This window comes from Schistocerca americana, chromosome 1 (assembly GCF_021461395.2).
Source record: "Schistocerca americana isolate TAMUIC-IGC-003095 chromosome 1, iqSchAmer2.1, whole genome shotgun sequence".
Classification (NCBI taxonomy): domain Eukaryota; kingdom Metazoa; phylum Arthropoda; class Insecta; order Orthoptera; family Acrididae; genus Schistocerca; species Schistocerca americana.
The window spans coordinates 372,384,692-372,406,055 of record NC_060119.1 but is presented as its reverse complement, the minus strand read 5'-3'; the positions used below and the strand labels follow the sequence as shown (position 1 = coordinate 372,406,055).

Genomic DNA, 21,364 nt, shown 5'->3' with positions numbered 1-21,364 from the left:
TCGGAGTCAGTATTCCGGGGAAGAAAGTTTCTACCGCTCGAAGGTGATGGGTCGGTCGTTCACAAATTCGTAAAACAATAAACTGGTAGCCAAGGTCACAGGAACTCTTTTTATTCCATGATTACCGGTTTCTGCGAAACTAAGGCCGCCATCATCGGATCTTAGGGCACAAACAGGTTACAACATCAAGGCAAACAGTGGTGATATTAATAGTTGCCTAGTTGTAACCTGTATGTGTCCTAAGATCCGATTATGGCAGCTTTAGTTTCACCGAAACTGTGTTCTGACATGTTTTGTGTACCATGGAGAATTAGTACCATCTCTTATTAATTTATTTGGTACATATCTCTCAACTGCCCTCGATACTGTTTCTTTGAATTCAAACCACATTTGGTGTATGCGTGCGTAGTCAGATTAGAAGCAGTGGACACTGTCTTGTTAGGTGTCAGTTGAATTTTCATATGATTTTTTAAATGCATGTATTTTGCTTTTATTTCTGTTGGGTTTGGGCGTTAGGATATTCAGTCTATCTACAACAACCGCGTGTTCACTAATCCCTGTATTTGTGATGATGCTCCTTACTTGGTCAGGATTGTTTGTTTCTAAGAGATCAGCTACGTTTTCGCAACATTTTACAATTCCAGTGGGTTCCTGAACTAACTATTCAAAATAATTTTCTGAGAAAGAGTTCAGCACAATTTCAGATGATGTTTTATGCCTACCGACGGCCCTAAACATGTATTTTTGCCAACATATAGAGAGTAGTTTGAAGTTACTACCAACTACAATTGCATGAGCGGGGTGCCTATTTGAAATGAGACTCAAGTAGATAGATGCGAGATTGAGATTCGTTTGAAGAATCCTAAGGAGATGTAGCTCACTCACTAAGGAGCTAGCGTACAAAACCCTCCTTTGTCCAGGACTTGACTACTGCTAATGATCTAGGATTCGTACCAGATAGGGTTGATAAAGGGAATAGAGAAGACCCAATGAAGAAAGCGCGTTCTGCATCAGAGTGTGGTGTACTGTTAAAATTCCGAGAGCTTACGTTCCTAGAAAAGTGGACTAATACAACGCTTCCTCCTACGTATATCTCGCGAAAGCACCATGGAGGTAAGCGTAGAGAACTTAGAGGTCACATGGAGGCCTACTAGCAATGTTTCTTCCCGTGAACCATTCGCGATTGGAACAGGAAAAGGAGGAAGTTTCAATGCTACACAAAGTACCCTCCGCCACACACGGTAAGGTGCCTTTGGGAGTGTAAATACAGAGGTGCAGACAGGTCCAGTGTGGTTTGTCTTTTAATACATAAGACAAAACTGATCTTTCCGCAAATTATAATGTCTGTACCTGCAACGGAGGCCGTTAGGCGTATTGAAAAATTGGATGCATTATTAAACAAAACAAAAAATTTCGTATCTTTTTGTTTATCATGACTCAGGAAGTCCAGTACAAGACGGGAGCACAAGGATTAACATGCTGTCGTAAAACAGAAGACTTAGGTCTTTCATACGACGGTCGTCATGTGGAAGGAGAACCAGTCAGTAAATCGTTCGGTCGTACGTACATCTCAGAGTGGTTACGCTCATCCGTTTCTTGTTCTCACCAGGAATGGTAAACGTTTTATAGAGAATACTGAGATAATTTTAAGACGCATACTACGAAGAAGTATTCTTTGATGCATTGTTATGTCATTTCCAATCTGGGTCGGTAATGTGTCTTGATACATGCGGTCATCCGGAATACTCAGGTTCGTAAACTGCATTTGTATATTTCGACAGAAGTCAAATCGTTACAAGAATGTCTCGTCAAGTTTACACTGCCCCTTGCTCCGCCAGTGTGTGTTCAAACGTATAGTGTAAAAAGTAAATTCTAAATCTTACGTCAGTTGCATATTAAAGAGCATAAACATAGAACTCTGTTGAGTATGTGTATACCTGTAACAGTCGAAAACGTTGGACATCTTCGGAGGTGTTCCTGGCTGTGCTGAGTCTTACCGACTGACGAGTCGGACGTCGAAGAACGTTCTTAATACCGTGGAAAGTGGGCGTGGTCTGGATTTAACGTGATAGCAGAGATAAACCTTGTCAAGGATAAATATAACTATCTATCTCATCGATTCTGTAGCGCCACTGTCCATATATCGCTGAGTTTCGTGGCTTCTACTTTTCTGTTAAAATTATCCCCATGTTTATATATTTCCTTGACAAGGTTTCTCTCTGCTATCACGTGAATTCCAGACCACGCCCACTTTCCACGGTGTTTAGGCCGTTCTTCGACGTCCGACTCATCAGTCGGCAAGACTCGGCACAACCAGGAGCACTTCCGAAGATGTCCAACGTAGCTTTGGACGAAACTTCAGGGGTAGAAGAGTTTTCACTCCCACCCGCAGCCTTTGAAAGGGTGATGGTTCTTGCCCGCGCATTAGTTCTGCCCACACAGTAAGTGCTGTGTGTACCAAGTTTGGTTCAAATTGATCCAGTGGTTTAGGAAGAGACGGAGAACGTACATACACTCATAGGGTATACACAAGATGTCTCTCCTAAGAGTCGTCAGGTGCATTTTCTCTGGTGTTTCGGTAATTACTTGCAATTTCTTTTTTGCAGTGCGTGGTTGGAATCAGCCCAAAGATTTACTGCATATCACGTCTTTCGTGCGACGCCCATTGTCGATGGAAAGCGTCGATTTGTTTCCCGTTACAAATACCGTGATTTTGAAAGTGGAATTTCACGTGATAATTTGATAGAGCGCACCTAAGTTAGTCAGCTGTGATACTCGTTTTATGGATACGTAAAACGTAACCTAACCGAACCTAACCTATTGTCTCTTACATTCGTATTGTCAACAATGACATCCCAATGTTAAGATAGCTGTATGGATACGTCGAGAAAGCCAGTAAATTAAAAAGAAACCTATGGATAAAACGAATAACGCACTAGACTAAACGTGAAAGCCAGCAAATTTAAAAAAAAAAAAAAAAAGCATATCCGTAAAACGAATAACGCACTAGACTAATTTGCGATCGGTCTATCGAATGATAACGCAGAATTCTACTTTAGAATCGTTTCGTTTAAAACTGGAAACAAACCATTGCTTTCCGTCGACGCAGGGCGTCGAACGAAAGACATATGAACCTTTGGGGTGACTGTAACTACATGTTGCAAAAAAGAAACTGTAAATATCTAGGAAAACACCAGAGAGAAACCCGGGATACTTCCACTTGTATAATATGTATGGAAGTCTTTGTTTTTATTTTATGACTATTCTGTGCTTTTTGAAGTTCGTTTCTGTGAAGGATAGAACACAGACGACGAGATGATGACGCGAGTTTGACTCTGGAAAGTGTGCTTGTGGATCAGGTTCCTCGTATTTGTATGTTGTGTGCTACATAACGATAACAGAAAAACGTAAACATATAAGACGGGATCCATAACAACCATCCTCGACCTTCCCCCCCCCCCCCCCCCCCCCTCCGCCACACACACACACACACAAAAAAAAATAGATACGAGAAAATACCAACATAGAATAAACTTCATACTACTCAGCGTTTAGGAATCACACGAGATATACATATCTGCAAGAGACTATGACAACTTGAAATGCCAAGCATCTGAAATCGAACTGTAATGTAGAACACTACTCGTGGCAACAAATTTGGGGGACAATGGAACAAATTGACAGACGGAGTCTAATCGACGCTGGGACAGTCAGTAGGATGATACGGAGACAATTACTCTGCTCGGCGACTGGGTGTTGTCTTTTCGTTACATTTGTTACGTTATAACTGACACGAAAGTCGCGTCAAACACGGTGACGTATGGTCCTTCCCCTATTGAGATTGCTGTATAGGCGCGAACCGAAAGCTAGTAATGTGAAACGAAAAGAAATCTACTTCGTGGAATTATGAGTGACTCGTTACATTTGTGTCATAAAACTGACACGAAAGTCGCGTCAAACACGCTGTCTTATAGTCTTCCCCTGTTGAGATTGCTGTATAGGCACGAACCGAAAACCAATAATGTGAAACAAATCTAGTTCGTGGACCTACGAGTTTTTCACGAGTGACCCTGTGATGTGTCCAAAACATTTCTTTCATCCTGTGTATGTGAGAGTGTCGCAAGGACCAGTAGTTCTGCTACGTGGAGTTGTCGGTGGTGGTGCTTTTTTGTGGCGGTGGTGGTTGTTGTTGTTGTGATGGTGTTTGTGGTGACGGTCGAGTGCTTCACTGCTTCGAGCATGCTTCTGTCGGTGGCTGGGTACTGCAGTGACATAGACCGCCGCCTACAAGTGCGGAGTGTTGTGTTGGGGACAGGTCGGTTCTCGCGGCGCAGCAGCTCGCGCGTGGTGGAGAGCGTCAGGGTGACGGAGGTGAGCAGCGACTACTGCGGCGTCGGCCGCTACCACCACCGGCACCACCAGCACCACCATCACCACCACCACCACGAGCCGCTGCTGCTGGCGCCGCCGGACGTGGACGACTACAAGCTGGTCTTCATCAGCTCCGACTCGTCGTCCAGCAAAGAGGACGACGACGAGGAGGAGGAGGACGCGGCGGACGAGGACACGGAGAGCAGCAGCTCGGCCGGCTGCGACTGGGACTACTTCGAGCAGGGCTGCTGCGGCGAGCGCGCCGTCGAGGAGGTGACGCTGTGCGACCAGCACTGCGCCCCGCCGGAGCCGGCAGTGGCTGCGGCTGCGGCGGCGGGCGGCGGCGGTGGTGGGGGGGCAGCCGCGGCGGCGGCCTCGGCGGCGGCGACGCGCGCGCCCGCCAGTCCCTGGTGCGCCGCCTGCGGCTCCGCCACGGTGCTGCCGGTCCCCGTGCCCATCCCCGTGCCCGTGCCCTTCCCCGTGCCCTTCTGGTCGCCCGCGCACCACAACCACTTCATGCAGGACGCGGCGCTCGGCGTCTCCGGCGCCGCGGCGCCCGCCGACGCCGTCGCCTCCTCCTCCGGCGGCGTCCGGATCCGCATCCGCAACTCGGCCGCCGCCCCCGTCGCCGGCTCGGGCCCTTCGCGCGTCGTGGTCGGCCCGTGGTCGTGCTCGTGGCCCGCCGAGCTCATCTCGCCGCTCATCTCGGCCGCCGCCGGCAGCACCGTTGTCGCCGTGACGTCGACGGGCGCCGTCGTGCAGTGCCCGCCCGCCGTCGTGGACGTGTCGGGCGCGTCTCCGCAGCGGGCGCTCGCCGCCGTGCCCGCGTGCGAGATCTTCATCCGGCACGAGAGGGCGCACGAGGAGCTACCTGCCACCGTCGCCGAAGTAATCTCCGCGCCGGCGGACCCGCCGCGCCGCGATCGCGTTTCGCTATCGGAGGGCGATAGCGCCGATAAGGCCCGCGCCGATAGCACTGACGACGCCGACCGTACCGTCACACGCGAGTCAGTGAGCGGCAGTGCGCGTTTCGAACCGGTCGATAAAGAGCCGCCAATTACGGTCGCGAGTGAACCCCTCGAACAGGACGCTATTCAGACCGTCAGCGTGACGAGTGAGCCCGTCGGCGACAAAGACAACTCTTGCAGTAATGCTGCCCGACCCGTCTCAGCCACCACCGAGGCACGTCTAGAGCCGAGTGGCGAAGACTCTGCAGTCTCTAGTGATCGCAGCGTCGGTGCAACTGCGCCGGTCGCCAACAGTGTCCGATTCGATCTGGGCGAGAAAGACGCCGAAGGTGACGAGCCACCGCCAGCTACAGAAGAACCGCGTCCCGAAGCCGACGACACACTGGAGCGCCAACGGCGGATGTTGCTGTCGCTCCCCAGGGAGCGCCTGCACTCTTCGTCCTCGACGTCGTCGTCCTCGTCTTCGACGTCGTCCGAAGCCTGTCAGGACTCTGAGGACGAGGGCGCCGTCACCACGCAAGTGGCCGCCGGCTGCTACACGGTCACTGCGGGTGGAGACAGCGACGAAAGCGGCGCCGACAGCGACGCGTCCGAAACGACGTCCACGTCTTCCGGCGGCGAGTTTTCTAAAGTGTTCGTCGTCAACAGCGGCGACGACGACAGCAGTGATGCGGGTCTTCCCGAAGCGCTGGCGCAGCCGTCTTCCGGAGGATCCGATGCGGAAGACGACGAGCGCGGCGCCGTTGTGCTTTTGAGGCACGCCTCGTTCGGCAGTGACGAGAAGACTGCGGAAAGTAAGGAAGAGACAGTTGTGTGTGGTGCGAAGAAAACGAACAGGCCGACGGCGTTGTCAGAGCTAGCGAGTCCTGCAGGCACCGAAGGCTGTGACGACGGAATTGTACTACTGAAGCACATCAAGAATTCGGAGGTGGAGACCGCAACAGGCTATGCATCTCGCCAGAGCGATAGCAAAGGGAAGGGAAGCGAGGGAGACGGAATTGTGCTCGTGAAACACGTCAAGAATTTGGAGGGAGAAAGTGCTGACGTTTCGGCGCGAGAGAGTGATTTTAATTCTGTCCCGGGTGGAGTGGTTAGTGATGGAGACAAAGAGGTCGGGGAAGAGGAGAGTGGGGGTGAAAGTGAAGGCAGTGTGAGTGACGAAATGCAGATGCATCACGATACAGGCGACAGCAGCGATAGCGACTCAGAGAGTTCCACCTTCAGCACCAGTGGCTGCGACAGTGACCTTGACTCCGGAGACGGCGGCGTTGTCCTCTTAAGGCACATCGAAGTTGTTCCAGAGGAAGACCGCGCGGTCGACACTGGAGAACAGCGTGTACATGCTTCGCGGGGTGACGTTAACGAGTGTGGTGCTATTAATGCCGGAAGTGTCGTTAGTGAAGGGAAGGATGGCGTTGAAACTGAGAAGAGCAATGAGGATGGAGAAGAGGAAGCTATTACAGTGGAAAAAGCAACAGAGTTTCATGAAGGTGAGTGCAAAGTTCCAGCAGTTGAAATTGAAACATATGGTGAAAATAATGACGCAGTGTTGGCTGGGGAATTAAGTGGATGCGTAGATGATTTTGTTGTGAATGATGACGAGGGAAATAGATCGGTAATGACGCAAGAAGCCACTGCTGGCGTGCAAGAGGAAGAGCAGGGTGCAGTGGTAGTGACACCGGGAAAGGAGGATGAAGGTTCGGTGGTTGCTGCGGTTTCCAGCGGCTCCGGTGAAGGGCCGCAGGAGCCGGAAGTCACGACCGAGCGCCCCCTGCAGACACAGGACGAACAAAAGCCCCCAGGACACGCAGAGGATGGCGGTGACTCAGCCGCGACGCAGGACACCGGATTACCGACGCTGGAGAAAGAGGAGGCCGCAAAGGAAAGTGATTTACAGCAATGTTGCCCTCAGATTACTATGGAGGTCGTGGAGTGCGTCGAAGATCTGACGGAGAGCATTGTCACGCGGATTGGCGAAGACTCCAAGTCCGTGACAGTGACAGGAGATGAAGTTGGACGTCTCGCTGGTGCCGATATCGAGTCTGCGGTAGCGGAGACGGGGCAGTTGGAAGATGCAAGCGGCAGCGTGACGGAGGACTCGGACGCCGTAGAGTCGGCGGTACGTGAAGGAATTCGCGAGGGAGACGAAGATAAGGCGGCGGCGGCGGCAGCAGGTGGGGGCGAACCGCTCCGGGACAGCTGGTTCGGCGGCGTCGTGCTGCGGCGCATACGCCACCTGGACGACGAGGGCAGCGACCCGGCGCTGACCGGCGGCCGCGCCGACAACTACGACGGCCGAGCCGCTGCACGAAGTTCGCCGGAGCGCTCAGAGATGGCGCCGGCGGCCGCTGCCGTAGCAGGCGCGCCTCGCGCCGCTGCCACCCACGACACGGAGGAAGGCGTGCGGAACACCTGCATTTCACTCGCCGCTCTCTTCGGAGAGTACGACAGTGCGAGCCTGGCAGTCCGCGAGGATGAGGTGTCGGCCGTCCCGTGCAGAGCGGACAGCGCTGACAGTACCCGGAAGGAGGTAGCGGTGGCGCACGCCGAAGTGGACACGATCGGCGCCGAAAAGTCTGGGGCTTCTGCAGCGGCAGAAGTACCCGTTGACAGTGCGACGCGCGTCGGAGAAAGTGCCGCGGAGATGACGTCGGGCGATTCTGCACCAGCGGAACACGCTCTCGAACGTGAACGCGGGACGGAAACTGTAACGGGAAAGACAGTTGTCGATAATGATCGAGGTCCTGGCCGGGTGTCGGACGGTGAGGATTCGATGGCGGTGACAGGTGGAGAGAAGGTGGAGGAGCAGAGTTCCACTGTGGCAGCGGAAAATCCGTCGTCGGTGGAAGCGCCCGCGAAGTTTGAAGTGTCGGAAATCGAACAACCTGTGGAGCCGGATGTGGCGGCGCACCTGTTGTCTTCGGAGCAGTCCGACGTCTCGAGACGGTCGAGAAGTGCGTCGGAGAGCGAGGGGACGATAAAGCTGGAGGAGGAGGAGACGGAAAGCGGCGAAGGGAGCGACGAGGAGGAAGAGCGGCGCGACGGCGAGGGTGCGCGCGCAGCGGCGGCGCCAGGTGCGCCTCCATCGACGGCGGCGGCGGCGTCGGCGGCAACAGCAGTCGGCCGCGGGAGCCCGACGCGAGCGGACGCGCACCAGCATGGCGGCGCGCCGCCGGAGCGCTACACCAGCCTCGTCATGATAACGCAGGACGCGCCGCAGCAGTCGGTCAGTGTGGTCACGAGCGAGACGACGACGCTGGTCCCGGCGGGCGCCGCCCCCGCCCCCGGGGGCGGGGGCGACGTGGTGGTGAGGCACACGAACTGGGAGGAGCAGGCCGCCGCGGCCGCCGCCGCCTCCGGGCTCGCCGGCTACTTCACCCTCACGCTGGAGGCGGGCTCGCGCTCGGCGTCGCCGTCGGCGAGGCGGCCGCTCGTCACCAAGACGCTGGCGGAGCCCGCCCCCGCGCCGGAGGACACCATCCCGGCGCGCCAGCAAGAGGACGTGCACGTGGTGACCGGCGGCGACACCCTCTCGGCCGTCGTCTGCCTAGAGGAGGGCCTCGCCGACGACGACTCGTGGGTGGAGGAGGTGGGCGACCGCGACGAGGACGAGTTCGCGACGTCGACGGCCTCGGAGGGGGACGACGCGGACGACTCTTCGTGCGACGAGTCCGGCGCGGCGGTCAGGTCGGCGACGTCGTACTCGGACCGCGAGGAAGAGCTGCGCGGCTACCACCGCTCCGCCATCGACTTCACCCTGCACACCATCGTCGAGGAGAGCTGCGAGGAGAGCGAAGTGGAGCACGCGTCGCGCAACGGGGCCGGTTCGGGGCGCAAGTCGCGCCCCACTTCCGCCTCGGAACTGGAGAAGTACTTCTTCTTTCGGCTGGGCAACGGCGCGCCGGTCAACCCCGGCGGGGGCGGCGGTGGGGGCGGTCGGGAGCTGGACTCCATGTCGGACACCTGCAGCTCCATCTACAGCGAAGGGTTGGAGTCTCTGGGAGGCGGCGAAGACGGCGGCGGGGGGCCCGGAAGTCCGAGGGACGACGCCGACGCGGACGAGCTGGCGGCGCTGGCGTCCTCGCGGCTGGAGAAGTACTTCCTGACCGGCTTCATGGGATTCATGGGGCCGTCCGGAGAGGGCGCCGGCGACTCGGACGGCAGCGGCAGCGTCGGCAGCGACAGCGAGGGTCGCCCGTCCCCCGAGCAGCGCCGCAAGAGGCTGGTGACGCGCGCCAGGAGGGGCCACCAGCTGTCTGTCCAGCAGATGTCCAGCCCCTCGCAGCAGCAGCAACAGCAGCAGCAGCACGACGTGACGCCGGAGCTGTCGTGCGGGGAAGCGCCGCCCTTCTCCGCCACCGAAGACTCGTCCAGCACGGAGACCGAAGGCTTGAGCGGCAGCCTGGGCGCGCACGATGACACCGTCACCACCTTCGACCGGCCCGACGGCCAGTTCGACACCGTCAAACGCAAGAAGAAGCGCCGCAGCAGCGGCTGCCCGTCCCCGGCCGTGGAGGAACCGCCGCAGACGTCCGTCTCCACTCCGCCCTCCGCGTCGCTGGACGCCACTGCCGCGACCACCACCACCACCGCCGGCGGCAATAACAGGGAATCCTCGGAAGACGAGGACGGCGCCAAGACGCCTCAGCCCGAATTCCTCCTGCTGCCCTCCGATCTGTCGGCGTCGCGCAACAAGCAGCACAGCCGGGACAGCGGCTTCATCGGCAGCTGCGACGACCTGCTGAAGGAACAGCGCACCAGCAGCGACTCCAGCAGCGCCGGCGGCAGCGATGCGCCGGCTCAGACCGCCACGGAGACGGCCGCCACCTGCGAGACCACCACGGCCAACAAGGAAGAACCGTCCCCGATCCAGACGCCGTCCGCAGACAGTGACTCCGCCCGCAAAGTCCTCGCCGACTCGGCCGCGCCGGCGTCGGACGAGAAGGCGTCCCAGCCGGCACCGCCACCGCCGGCTACATCGCTCACCCGCAAGGACAGCTTCAACAACTGGAGCTCCGACGAGGAGACCAATCTGATGATGTCCAAGATGCGCGCCTTCTTCAAGACGATGGTGGCGGCGGCGGGCGCCAACAGCTCGGGGAGGGTGACGGGGGCGACGTCGACGTCGACGCCGCAGGCCAGCCCCGGAGTGCGACCGCGCTCCAAGCCGCCGCAGCTGGTCTACTTCGAGAACGAGCTGACGCGCCTCATGAAAACCGTACCCGGCATCCGCGACGACCAGGTGCGCGAGATTGTCGAGTACCTCAGCAGCGAGGACACCTGGAGTGACTCGTACGACTCGAGCGACTACACCAGCTCGGACCTGGAGGCGCAGCACGAACACCACCTGCACCACCGCCACCAGTACCATCCCTACGCGTACCAACCTGCGGCGCCTCCCGGCTCGCCGGCGGCCAGGAGCGACCTGCAGGAGCAGATCTCGGCCAGCTGCCGACAGATCATCAACAAGTTCGACACGGCCGGCCCCGGAGATGACGGCCTGTCCGCCGCCTCCGACAGGGACCGCATCCTCGGAGGCGCCGCGGGCGTCGACGACGGCGGCGGCATCGCCAAAGACAACGCGCTCGTCTACCAGAAGCTGGTGGCGTCGTTCTCCAAGATGGCCAGCAACGACGCCGGATCGGCTGCCGCCCCCGGGGGCGGCTCTGTCGCTGCCGGATTCGGCGGTCCCGTCGGTGTGGCAGGGGGCGTGTCCGGCGTCGCTGGAGGCGGCGTCGGATCTGCCAGCAGCACTCCGCACAGCTCGCCCCCGCTCTTCGCCAAGGTTAGTTATGCTCGCTGCTGCCTGCTGCGCTACTCCGCCCCTAGCGATCGACATTCACTGATTTTTGATTTTATCCATACTGGATGAGAGGTCGTCGTTCTGAATGTCAATGTTAAAAAATATATCGGCTCAACCACTTGTTTACAGTGTAAAACACTAAGATTGACGCGATTCGGATGTCAAGCTTCCATCATCAGAATAATAAAAAGTAATAGAACCTGTTAAAACTCGCTAAAATGGAACATGCACCAGGCACAATAAAATTGTGGTCTTCAATCCTGAGACTGGTTTGATGCAGCTCTCCATGCTACTCTATCCTGTGCAAACTTCATCATCTCCCAGTACCTACTGCAGCCTACATCCTTCTGAATCTGCTTAGTGTATTCATCTCTTGGTCTCCCTCTACGATTTTTACCATCCACGCTGCCCTCCATTGCTGAATTTGTGATCCCTTGATGCCTCAGAATATGCCCTAGCAACCGATCTCTTCTTCTAGTCAAGTTGTGCCACGAACTCCTGTTCTCCCCAATTCTGTTCAACAAAAAAAATGGTTCAAATGGCTCTGAGCACTATGGGACTCAACTGCTGTGGTCATAAGTCCCCTAGAACTTAGAACTACTTAAACCTAACTAACCTAAGGACAGCACACAACACCCAGCCATCACGAGGCAGAGAAAATCCCTGACCCCGCCGGGAATCGAACCCGGGAACCCGGGCGTGGGAAGCGAGAACGCTACCGCACGACCACGAGATGCGGGCTCTGTTCAACACCTCATTAGTTATGTGATCTACCAATCTAATCTTCAGAATTCTTCTGTAGCACCACATTTCGAAAGCTCCTATTCTCTTCTTGTCCAAACTATTTATCGTCCGTGTTTCACTTCCATACGTGGCTACACTCCATACAAATACTTTCAGAAACGACTTCCTAACACTTAAATCTACACTCGATGTTAACAAATTTTTCTTCTTCAGAAACGCTTTCCTTGCCATTGCCAGTCTACATTTTATATCCTCTCTACTTCGACCATCATCAGTTATTTTGCTCCCTAAATAGCAAAACTCCTTTACTACTTTAAGTGTCTCATTTCCTAATCTAATTCCCTCAGCATCACCCGACTTAATTCGACTACATTCCATTATCCTCGTTTTGCTTTTGTTGATGTTAATCTTATATCCTCCTTTCAAGACGCTCTCCATTGCGTTCAACTGCTCTTCCAAGCCCTTTGCTGTCTCTGACAGAATTACCATGTCATCGGCGAACCTCAAAGTTTTTATTTCTTCTCCATTTATTTTAATACCTACTCCGAATTTTTCTTTTGTTTCCTTTACTGCTTGCTCAATATACAGATTGAATAACATCAGGGACAGGCTACAACCCTGTCTCACTCCCTTCCCAACCGCTGCTTCCCTTTGATGCCCCTCGACTCTTGTCACTGCCATCTGGTTTCTGTACAAATTGTAAATAGATTTTCGCTCCCTGTATTTTACCCCTGCCACCTTCAGAATTTGAAAGAGAGTATTCCAGTCAACATTGTCAAAAGCTTTCTCTAAGTCTACAAATGCTAGAAACGTAGGTTTGCCTTTCCTTAATCTATTTTCTAAATTAAGTCGTACGGTCAGTGTTGCCTCACGTGTTCCAATATTTCCACAGAATCCAAACTGATCTTCCCCGAGGTCGGCTTCTATCAGTTTTTCCATTCGTCTGTAAGGAATTCGCGTTAGTATTTTGCAGCTGTGACTTATTAAACTGATAGTTCGGTAATTTTCACATCTGTCAACACCTGCTTTCTTTGGGATTGGAATTATTATATTCTTCTTGAAGTCTGAGAGTATTTCACCTGTCTCATAGATCTTGCTCACCAGATGATAGAGTTTTGTCAGGACTGGCTCTCCCTAGGCCGTCAGTAGTTCCAATGGAATGTTGTCTACTCCCGGGGCTCTATTTCGACTCAGGTCTTTCAGTGCTCTGTCAAACTCTTCACGCAATATCGTATCTCCCATTTAATCTTCATCTACATCCTCTTCCATTTCCATAATATTGTCCTCAAGTACATCGCCCTTGTATAGACCCTCTATATACTCCTTCCACCTTTCTGCTTTCCCTTCTTTGCTAAGAACTGGGTTTCCATCTGAGCTCTAGATATTCATACAAGTGGCCCTTTTTTCTCCAAATGTCTCTTTAATTTTCCTGTAGGCAGTATCTATCTTACCCCTATTGAGATAAGCCTCTACATCCTTACATTTGTCCTCTAGCCATCCCTGCTTAGCAATTTTGCACTTCCTGTCGATCTCATTTTTGAGACGTTTGTATTCGTTTTTGCCTGGTTCATTTACTGCGTTTTTATATTTTCTCCTTTCATCAATTAAATTCAATATTTCTTCTGTTACCCAAGGATTTCTACTAGCCCTCGTCTTTTTACCTACTTGATCCTCTGCTGCCTTCACTACTTCATCCCTCAGAGCTACCCATTCTTCTTCTACTGTATTTTTCCCCCCATTCCTGTCAATTGTTCCCTTATGCTCTCCCTGTAACTCTGTACAACCTCTGGCTTAGTCAATTTATCCAGGTCCCATCTCCTTAAATTCCCACCTTTTTGCAGTTTCTTCAGTTTTAATCTACAGTTCATAACCAATAGATTGTGGTCAGAGTCCACATCTGCCCCTGGAAATGTCTTACAGCTTAAATCCTGGTTCCTAAATCTCTGCCTTACTGTTATATAATCTATCTGTCACCTTCTAGTATCTCCAGGATTCTTCCATATATACAACCTTCTTTTATGATTCTTGAACCAAGTGTTAGTTATGCTTAAGTTACGCTGTGTGCAAAATTCTACCAGACGGCTTTCTCTTTCATTTTTTAGCTCCAATCCATATTCACCTACTATATTTCCCTCTCTCCCTTTTCCTACTCTCGAATCCCAGTCACCCATGACTATTAAATTTTCGTCTCCCTTCACTACCTGAATAATTTCTTTTATCTCATCATACATTTCTTCAATTTCTTCGTCATCTGCAGAGCTAGTTGGCATATAAACTTGTACTACTGTAGTAGGCATGGGCTTCCTATCTATCTTGGCCACAATAATGCGTTCACTATGCTGTTTGTAGTAGCTTACCCGCACTCCTATTTTTTTATTCATTATTAAACCTACTCCTGCATTACCCCTATTTGATTTTGTATTTATAACACTGTATTCACCTGACCAAATGTCTTGTTCCTCCTGCCAGCGAACTTCACTAATTCCCACTATATCTAACTTTAACCTATCCATTTCTCTTTTTAAATTTTCTAACCTACCTGCCCGATTAAGGGATCTGACATTCCACGCTCCGATCCGTAGAACGCCAGTTTTCTTTCTCCTGATAACGACGTCCTCTTGAGTAGTTCCCGCCCGGAGATCCGAATGGGGGACTATTTTACCTCCGGAATATTTTACCCAAGAGGACGCCATCATCATTTAACCACACAGTAAAGCTGCATGCCCTCGGGAAAAATTACGGCTGTAGTTTCCCCTTGCTTTCAGCCGTTCGCAGTACCAGCACAGCAAGGCCGTTTTGGTTAGTGTTACAAGGCCAGATCAGTCAATCATCCAGACTGTTGCCCCTGCAACTACTGAAAAGGCTGCTGCCCCTCTTCAGGAACCATACGTTTGTCTGGCCTCTCAACAGATACCCCTCCGTTGTGGTTGCACCTGCGGTACGGCCATCTATATCGCTGAGGCACGCAAGCCTCCCCACCAACGACAAGGTCCATGGTTCATGGGGGGGGGGGGGGGGTGAAAGTTTGTAACATCACGGAATCACGTTGTATATGTTTGCGCGATCCAAGAATAAACGTTCTTGTAATCTCTTCACGCTATTTGCTACTGTTGTCGTTTGGTTGTTTCTGTTCTCGACTTTAAAAGCTGTACTTCTTGATTTCTGGTTGATCAGTGAGAACAAAACTGAATGGCTCATCGGAACTCATTCGGGCCCTCGCCCTTCTCATGCAGTGCTCTTACCCTGAGTCAGCCATGAATGCCTCTCATTCAGACTTAAAGCTTCGATGTGCAAGTACCTACCTCGTACATTTAGCACAACAACAAGTCATGTACTGTTTAATATGTGTTTTCTTTAGTCAAGTGGGCACTGCAGTACGGGTTTTGGGCTTTCGCTCATAATCTTATAAATTATAACCTATCGTAAGTGGTGGTGTTTGTGCATTTGTTTTTAAGTGTCTGGGAAGCATAAAATGATAATCTAAATTCATTATAGCGTGATTATAGCTATGTTTTATGCTAGTGTGTGATATTGTCGCCAGTAAAGGTGCAAGACAGCTCAGCTCATTTGGAAGCAGAGTTTGGTGTGGTATGGACACAACGATTTTCTGTTCGATAAATGACATTAGTTTCACATTTGTTCGAAAAGAGAAAAGACTGTGTCTGATGAAGAAGCTAGAAATTCATCTACAGAATTTTACTAGAAAACAATATCCTCTCAAACAACAGTCATACATGTTGTACAACGAGGCAGACAGCTAAGACTCCACCAAACCTTTTCTCTCCAGTTCGTACTGGGTTTCACACATCTGTGACTTTATGTAATTCCAGTGGGAAACAATCGCACGTACCTTTTGCTTTTCGTTTTCAAAGAAGTACCACCGACATTACCACAGAAGCATAAGCTGTTTACAAATACGCTTTGCTCATTCAAAGTCTTGAACCACCTAAAATATTAATTTCCGAACATTGATTCACTATCTCAAAATACAGATCAGCAGCCTACCTTCTGTGAAATTTGAACGCAGGTACTTTTCCCCCCTTTTTCCCACACTGAAGAACGTTATTCACCCTCCATTTTCCATTCAGTTCTTCGGTGATGATGATGTTTGGTTTGTGGGGCGCTCAACTGCGTGGTCATCAGCGCCCGTACAAAGTTTCAAATTTTACACAGTCCAATTTCTACACTGTCCAATGTAGCCACTGTCACGAATGATGGTGGTGGTGATGAGGATCCCGTTGGGATGCACGGCATATGTCAATGCAACATTCAAACTGTTCCGACACGGCAGTGAGCGTGTCTCAGCTCCTGTTATGCGACGTCCAAAAGTTCACTCATTTTTCTTGCTAACGGAAGCACATAAGCAGGGTTTTTTTATAAATCCTCACGAGAAATAATTTCATACAGGCAAGTCCGGTGACTATGGAGGCCAGTAATGTAAGGCTGAATCATTTGGTTCAATAATGGTTCAAATGGCTCTGAGCACTATGGCACTTAACATCTGAGGTCATCAGTCCCCTAGAACTTAGAATTACTTAAACCTAACTAACCTAAGGACATTACACACATCCATGCCCGAGGCAGGATTCGAACCTGCGACCGTAGCGGTCGCGCGGTTCCAGACTGAAGCGCCTAGAACCCCTCGGCCACACTGGCCGGCGAATCATTTGGTCCAGAGTGACCGATCCATCGTTCGGTAATCCATTGATTTAAAAATTCCCGCACTTCCACATCCCAGTGTGGCGGAGCCTCATACTGTTGGTAAATGAAGTCGTTCGATCAGTCTCCAACTCTGGGAAAAGAAAGTTTTCAAGTATATCTCAATACGTGCCTCCTGTAACAGTGTTCTCGGCAAAGAAAAATAGACCATACACCTTTACCCCTGAAACTGCATAAAACACATTAAATTTTGGAGAGACCCTCTCATGTTGTTCTACTTCCCGTGGTTGTTCTGTTCCCCGTTTTCTCACATTATGACTGTTCACCTTTCCGTTTAAATGGAATGTTGCCTCCTCGCTAAAGGAGTGGAAGAAAACTGTCATCCTCCATCTTGCCAAGAACGAAATTACAGAACTCCACACGTTGTTGTTTATCGCCTTCACAAAGAGCTTGCAGTAGCTGAATTTTGTATGGTTTCATGTGTAGACGTGGACGCAACACACGCCAGACGGACATCAGAGGCATATTGAGCTTTCGAGTTGTTCGGCAAACGGATTTCTGCGGACTCCCTGTGAAACTATGGCGGATGCGTTCGACGTCTGTGTCAGACGCTCGGGGACGGCCCGCCGATTTGTGTTTACACAAACAACCTGTTTCTCAGAATTTTTCATGCCGTCGTCTGATGCTCTGTGGTGTAGTAGGAGCCACACCACACCCAGTACGAAAGTCAAGCTGAACATTATTACTGACCCGCACTGCGCGAAACGTAGAACACAAAACGCTCTCTATTGTCCCGACACCCCTTTTGGGACTGAAGTGGGCGCACACTGCTGTTACCTAGCGGAAACCATGCAAAACTCTAGAGCTTGCTCTTTCCGGTAGTACGTTGTTAACGCACGTATCTCAAGTAACATAACGGCTATGATTTTTTTAAATCGGATTATTTTTTTAATACATCCTGTACTCATACAATGTCTTTCGACAAGATTCCAATTTATTTTCTGGGTTCGGCCTTACATTGTGGAAATGAAGGAAAGGAACGTCAGTATGACTGTCGTGTTTTATGCCACAGTGGGCCAACGGATAGAAGTGAACTGGTTGTACCGAGACACATACGTAGATGCGCACTATTTCAGACTTTAAGTCTGATACATTTACAGATGCCTAGAAATATTATTACTAATATGACTGTGCATTGCCGGCAGCGGTGGTCTAGTGGTTCTAGGCGCTCAGTCCGGAACCGCGCGACTGCTACGGTCGCAGGTTCGAATCCTGCCTCGGGCATGGATGTGTGTGTTGTCCTTAGGTTAGTTAGGTTTAAGTAGTTCTGAGTGCTAGGGGACTGATGACCACAGATGTTAAGTCCCATAATGCTCAGAGCCATTTGAACATTTGACTGTGCATTGTAAGCATCAGCGAAGCGCTGAACCAGTCATCGCTCTGGCAGGCGTATTGTATTGTATTGTATTGTATGTTAGCCGGGGACCTAGAAACGACGGAGAGGCTCCGTCCCCGCCGCAGCCGCAGTGGTCCACAACCCCACGACGACTACCGCAGTCCACTTCACCCCTCCGCCGTACCACACCGAACCACTCTTTCAGGGTTACTGTGCGGTTCGGCCCCGGGTGGACGCCCCCACCCCCAGGGAACGTCTCACACCAGACACGTATAACCCCTATGTTTGCGTGGTAGAGTAATGGTGGTGTACGCGTGCGTGGAGAACTTGTTTGTGCAGCAATCGCCGACATAGTGTAACTGAGACGGAATAAGGGGAACCAGAACGCATTCGCCGAGGCAGATGGAAAACCGCCTAAAAACCATCTACAGACTGGCCGGTCCACCGGACCTCGACACAAATCCGCCGGGGGATTCGTTCTGGGGACCAGGAGCTCCTTCCCGCCCGGAAAGCCGTGCGTTAGACCGCACGGCCAACCGGGCGGGCTCTGGGAGGCGTAAGAAATTAACAGAGATCAGCCGTCCAGCTTCTAAAGTATTTGTAAGAACTAATCGTCGAGCATTCAAAAATGTTCAAATGTGAGTGAATTTCTAAGGAACCAAACTGCTGAGGCCATCGTTCCTTAGACTTACGCACTACTTAAACCAACTTAACGCTAACGACAAAACACACACACACACACACACACACACACACACACACACACACCGATGCTCGAGGGAGGAATCGAACCTCCGGCTGGAGGTCGAGCGATTCTAGGCGCTTCAGTCTGGAACCGTGCGACCACTACGGTCGCAGGTTCGAATTCTGCCTCGGGCATGGATGTGTGTGATGTCCGTAGGTTAATTAGGTGTAAGTAGTTTTAAGTTCTAGGGGACTGATGACCTCAGATGTTACGTCCCATACTGCTCAGAGCCATTTGGACCATTTTTGGTTAGTGTCATGCGCCTCCAACCGCGCGGTCACTCCGAGCAGCCGCCATGCGTTCGCCCTACATACTGCAGAGAACTTTAAGCGCAGGGTAAGTGCTGCAGACGTCGATGGCACTCACGCTTTGATGCTGTACGGACTGCCAGTCTACGCTGAACGTAAATAAATGTAACGCTTTGTGCATAAATAGGAGATCCACGACTGTTCGATTACGGTGTTGGCGACAAATCACCAGAAACAGTAACTACCGTAAAATACCTAGGAGTTACCATCCGGAGCGCCCTGATATAGGACGACCTCATAAAGCAAATTGTACGATAAACGGATGCCATATTCAGATTCATTGGCAGAATCTTAAGGAAATTTCTTTCGTACATGAAAGAAGTGGCTAACAAAACACTCGTTCGACCTATTGTTGAGTGTTGCTCATTACACTACTGGCCATTAAAATTCCTACACCACGAAGATGACGTGCTATAGACCCGAAATTTAACCGACAGGAAGAAGATGCTGTAATATGCGAACGATTAGCTTTTCAGAACATTCGCATAAGACTGGCGCCGGTGGCGTCACCTACAATGTGCTGGCATGAGGAAAGTTTCCAACCGATTTCTCATACACAAACAGCAGTTGACCGGCGTTGCCTGGTGAAACGTTGTTGTGATGCATCGTGTAAAGAGGAGAAATGCGTACCATCACGTTTCCGACTTTGATAAAGGCCGGACTGTAGCCTGCCGCGATTGTGGTTTATCGTATCGCAACATTGCTGCTCGCGTTGGTCGAGATCCAATGACTGTTAGCAGAATATGGAATCGGTGGGTTCAGGAGGGTAATACGGAACGCCGTGCTGGATCCTAACGGCCCCGTACCACTAGCAGTCGAGATGACAGGCATCTTACCCGCATGGCTGTAACGGATCGTGCAGCCACGTCTCGATCCCTGAGTCAACAGATGGGGACGATTGCAAGACAACAACCATCTGCACGAACAGTTCGACGCCGTTTGCAGCAGCATGGACTATCAACTCGGAGACCATGGCTGCGGTTACCCTTGACGTTGCATCACAGACAGGAGCGCCTGCGATTGTGTACTCAACGACGAACCTGGGTGCACGAATGGCAAAACGTCTTTTTTTTTCGGATGAATCCAGGTTCTGTTTACAGCATCATGATGGTCGCATCTGTGTTTGGCGACATCGCGGTGAACGCACATTTTAGGCGTGTATTCGTCATCGCCCTACTGGCGTATCACCCGGCGTGATGGTATGGGGTGCCATTGGTTATACGTCTCGGTCACATCTTGTTCGCATTGACGGCACTTCGAACAGTGGACGTTACATTTCAGATGTGTTACAACCCGTGGCTCTACCCTTCATTCGATCCCTGCAAAACCCTACATTTCAGCAGGATAATGCACGACCGCATGTTGCAGGTCCTGTAGGGGCCTTTCTGGATACAGAAAATGTTCGACTGCTGCCCTGGCCAGCACATTCTCCAGATCTCTTACCAATTGAAAACGTCTGGTCAATGGTAGCCGAGCAACTGGCTCGTCACAATACGCCAGTCACTACTCTTGATGAACTGTGGTATCGTGTTGAAGCTGCATCGGCAGCTGTACCTGTACACACCACCCAAGCTCTGTTTGACTCAATGCCGAGGCGTGTCAAGGCCGTTATTACGGCCAGAGCTGGTTGTTCTGGGTACTGATTCCTCAGGATCTATGCACCCAAATTGCGTGAAAATGTAATCACATGTCAGTTCTAGTATAATATATTTGTCCAATGAATACCCGTATATCATCTGCTTTTCTTCTTGGTCCAGGAATTTTAATGGCCAGTAGTGTAGTATGGGATTCTTACCAAGTTAGGTTAATTCAAGGAACGGTGAAGATCGGACGAAGAGCGTCGCGTTTCGCACACCATTTGGTCAGCGTAAGAGCGCTTCGGAGGTGCACAACAAAATCTGTTGGCAGACGCTACAAGAGAGGCTTGTGCATCACGCAGAGGCTTACAGATGTGAGTCCAAGAACAGTCGGGCAACATGTAATTTCCTCTTACAAAATTCTCCCGAAATGGCACCACCGAGAAAATCCGAGAATTTAGAGCTAACACGGTGGCTTGCCGTCAGTCGTTCTTCGCACACGCCATTAGCGGATGCAACAGGGAAGGGAGGCTCAGATAGAGGTACTGGAAGCAACCTGGGCCACAACCCGTAAGGTGGCTTCCGGAGTGAAGATGTAGAGGAGCGAGTTCGTGACGTTACTTCACAGTGTCGCAATGGACACTGTCATTAACCTGTGGGACACGACAGGTTTTATGGAGCGTTGACTCACAGCGCGTTGTGTGTGGCCGTGCCGGATGCCTGGCGAACCGTGGTCATCGCAGTTCGCTCTGGCGGCAGTAAAACCGGGTGGTCGCTGTGATAATGTGATGGG

General features: G+C 51.7%; 2 protein-coding genes across 2 annotated transcripts in view; both read left to right on the top strand.

Moving 5' to 3' along the window:
* LOC124551262 overlaps positions 1-5,563 on the top strand; it is a 476,485-nt gene extending 470,922 nt beyond the window's left edge. Inside the window, exons 5-7 of the mRNA XM_047126298.1 lie at positions 4,316-4,686; positions 5,059-5,392; positions 5,520-5,563. Of these exons, the coding sequence (XP_046982254.1) occupies positions 4,316-4,686; positions 5,059-5,392; positions 5,520-5,563 (749 nt within the window). The remainder of the gene's footprint in view (positions 1-4,315; positions 4,687-5,058; positions 5,393-5,519) is intronic.
* Positions 5,217-21,364, top strand: part of LOC124551169 — a 512,501-nt gene continuing 496,353 nt past the window's right edge. Inside the window, exons 1-2 of the mRNA XM_047126185.1 lie at positions 5,217-8,394; positions 8,473-11,124. Of these exons, the coding sequence (XP_046982141.1) occupies positions 5,740-8,394; positions 8,473-11,124 (5,307 nt within the window). The 5' untranslated portion in view covers positions 5,217-5,739. The remainder of the gene's footprint in view (positions 8,395-8,472; positions 11,125-21,364) is intronic.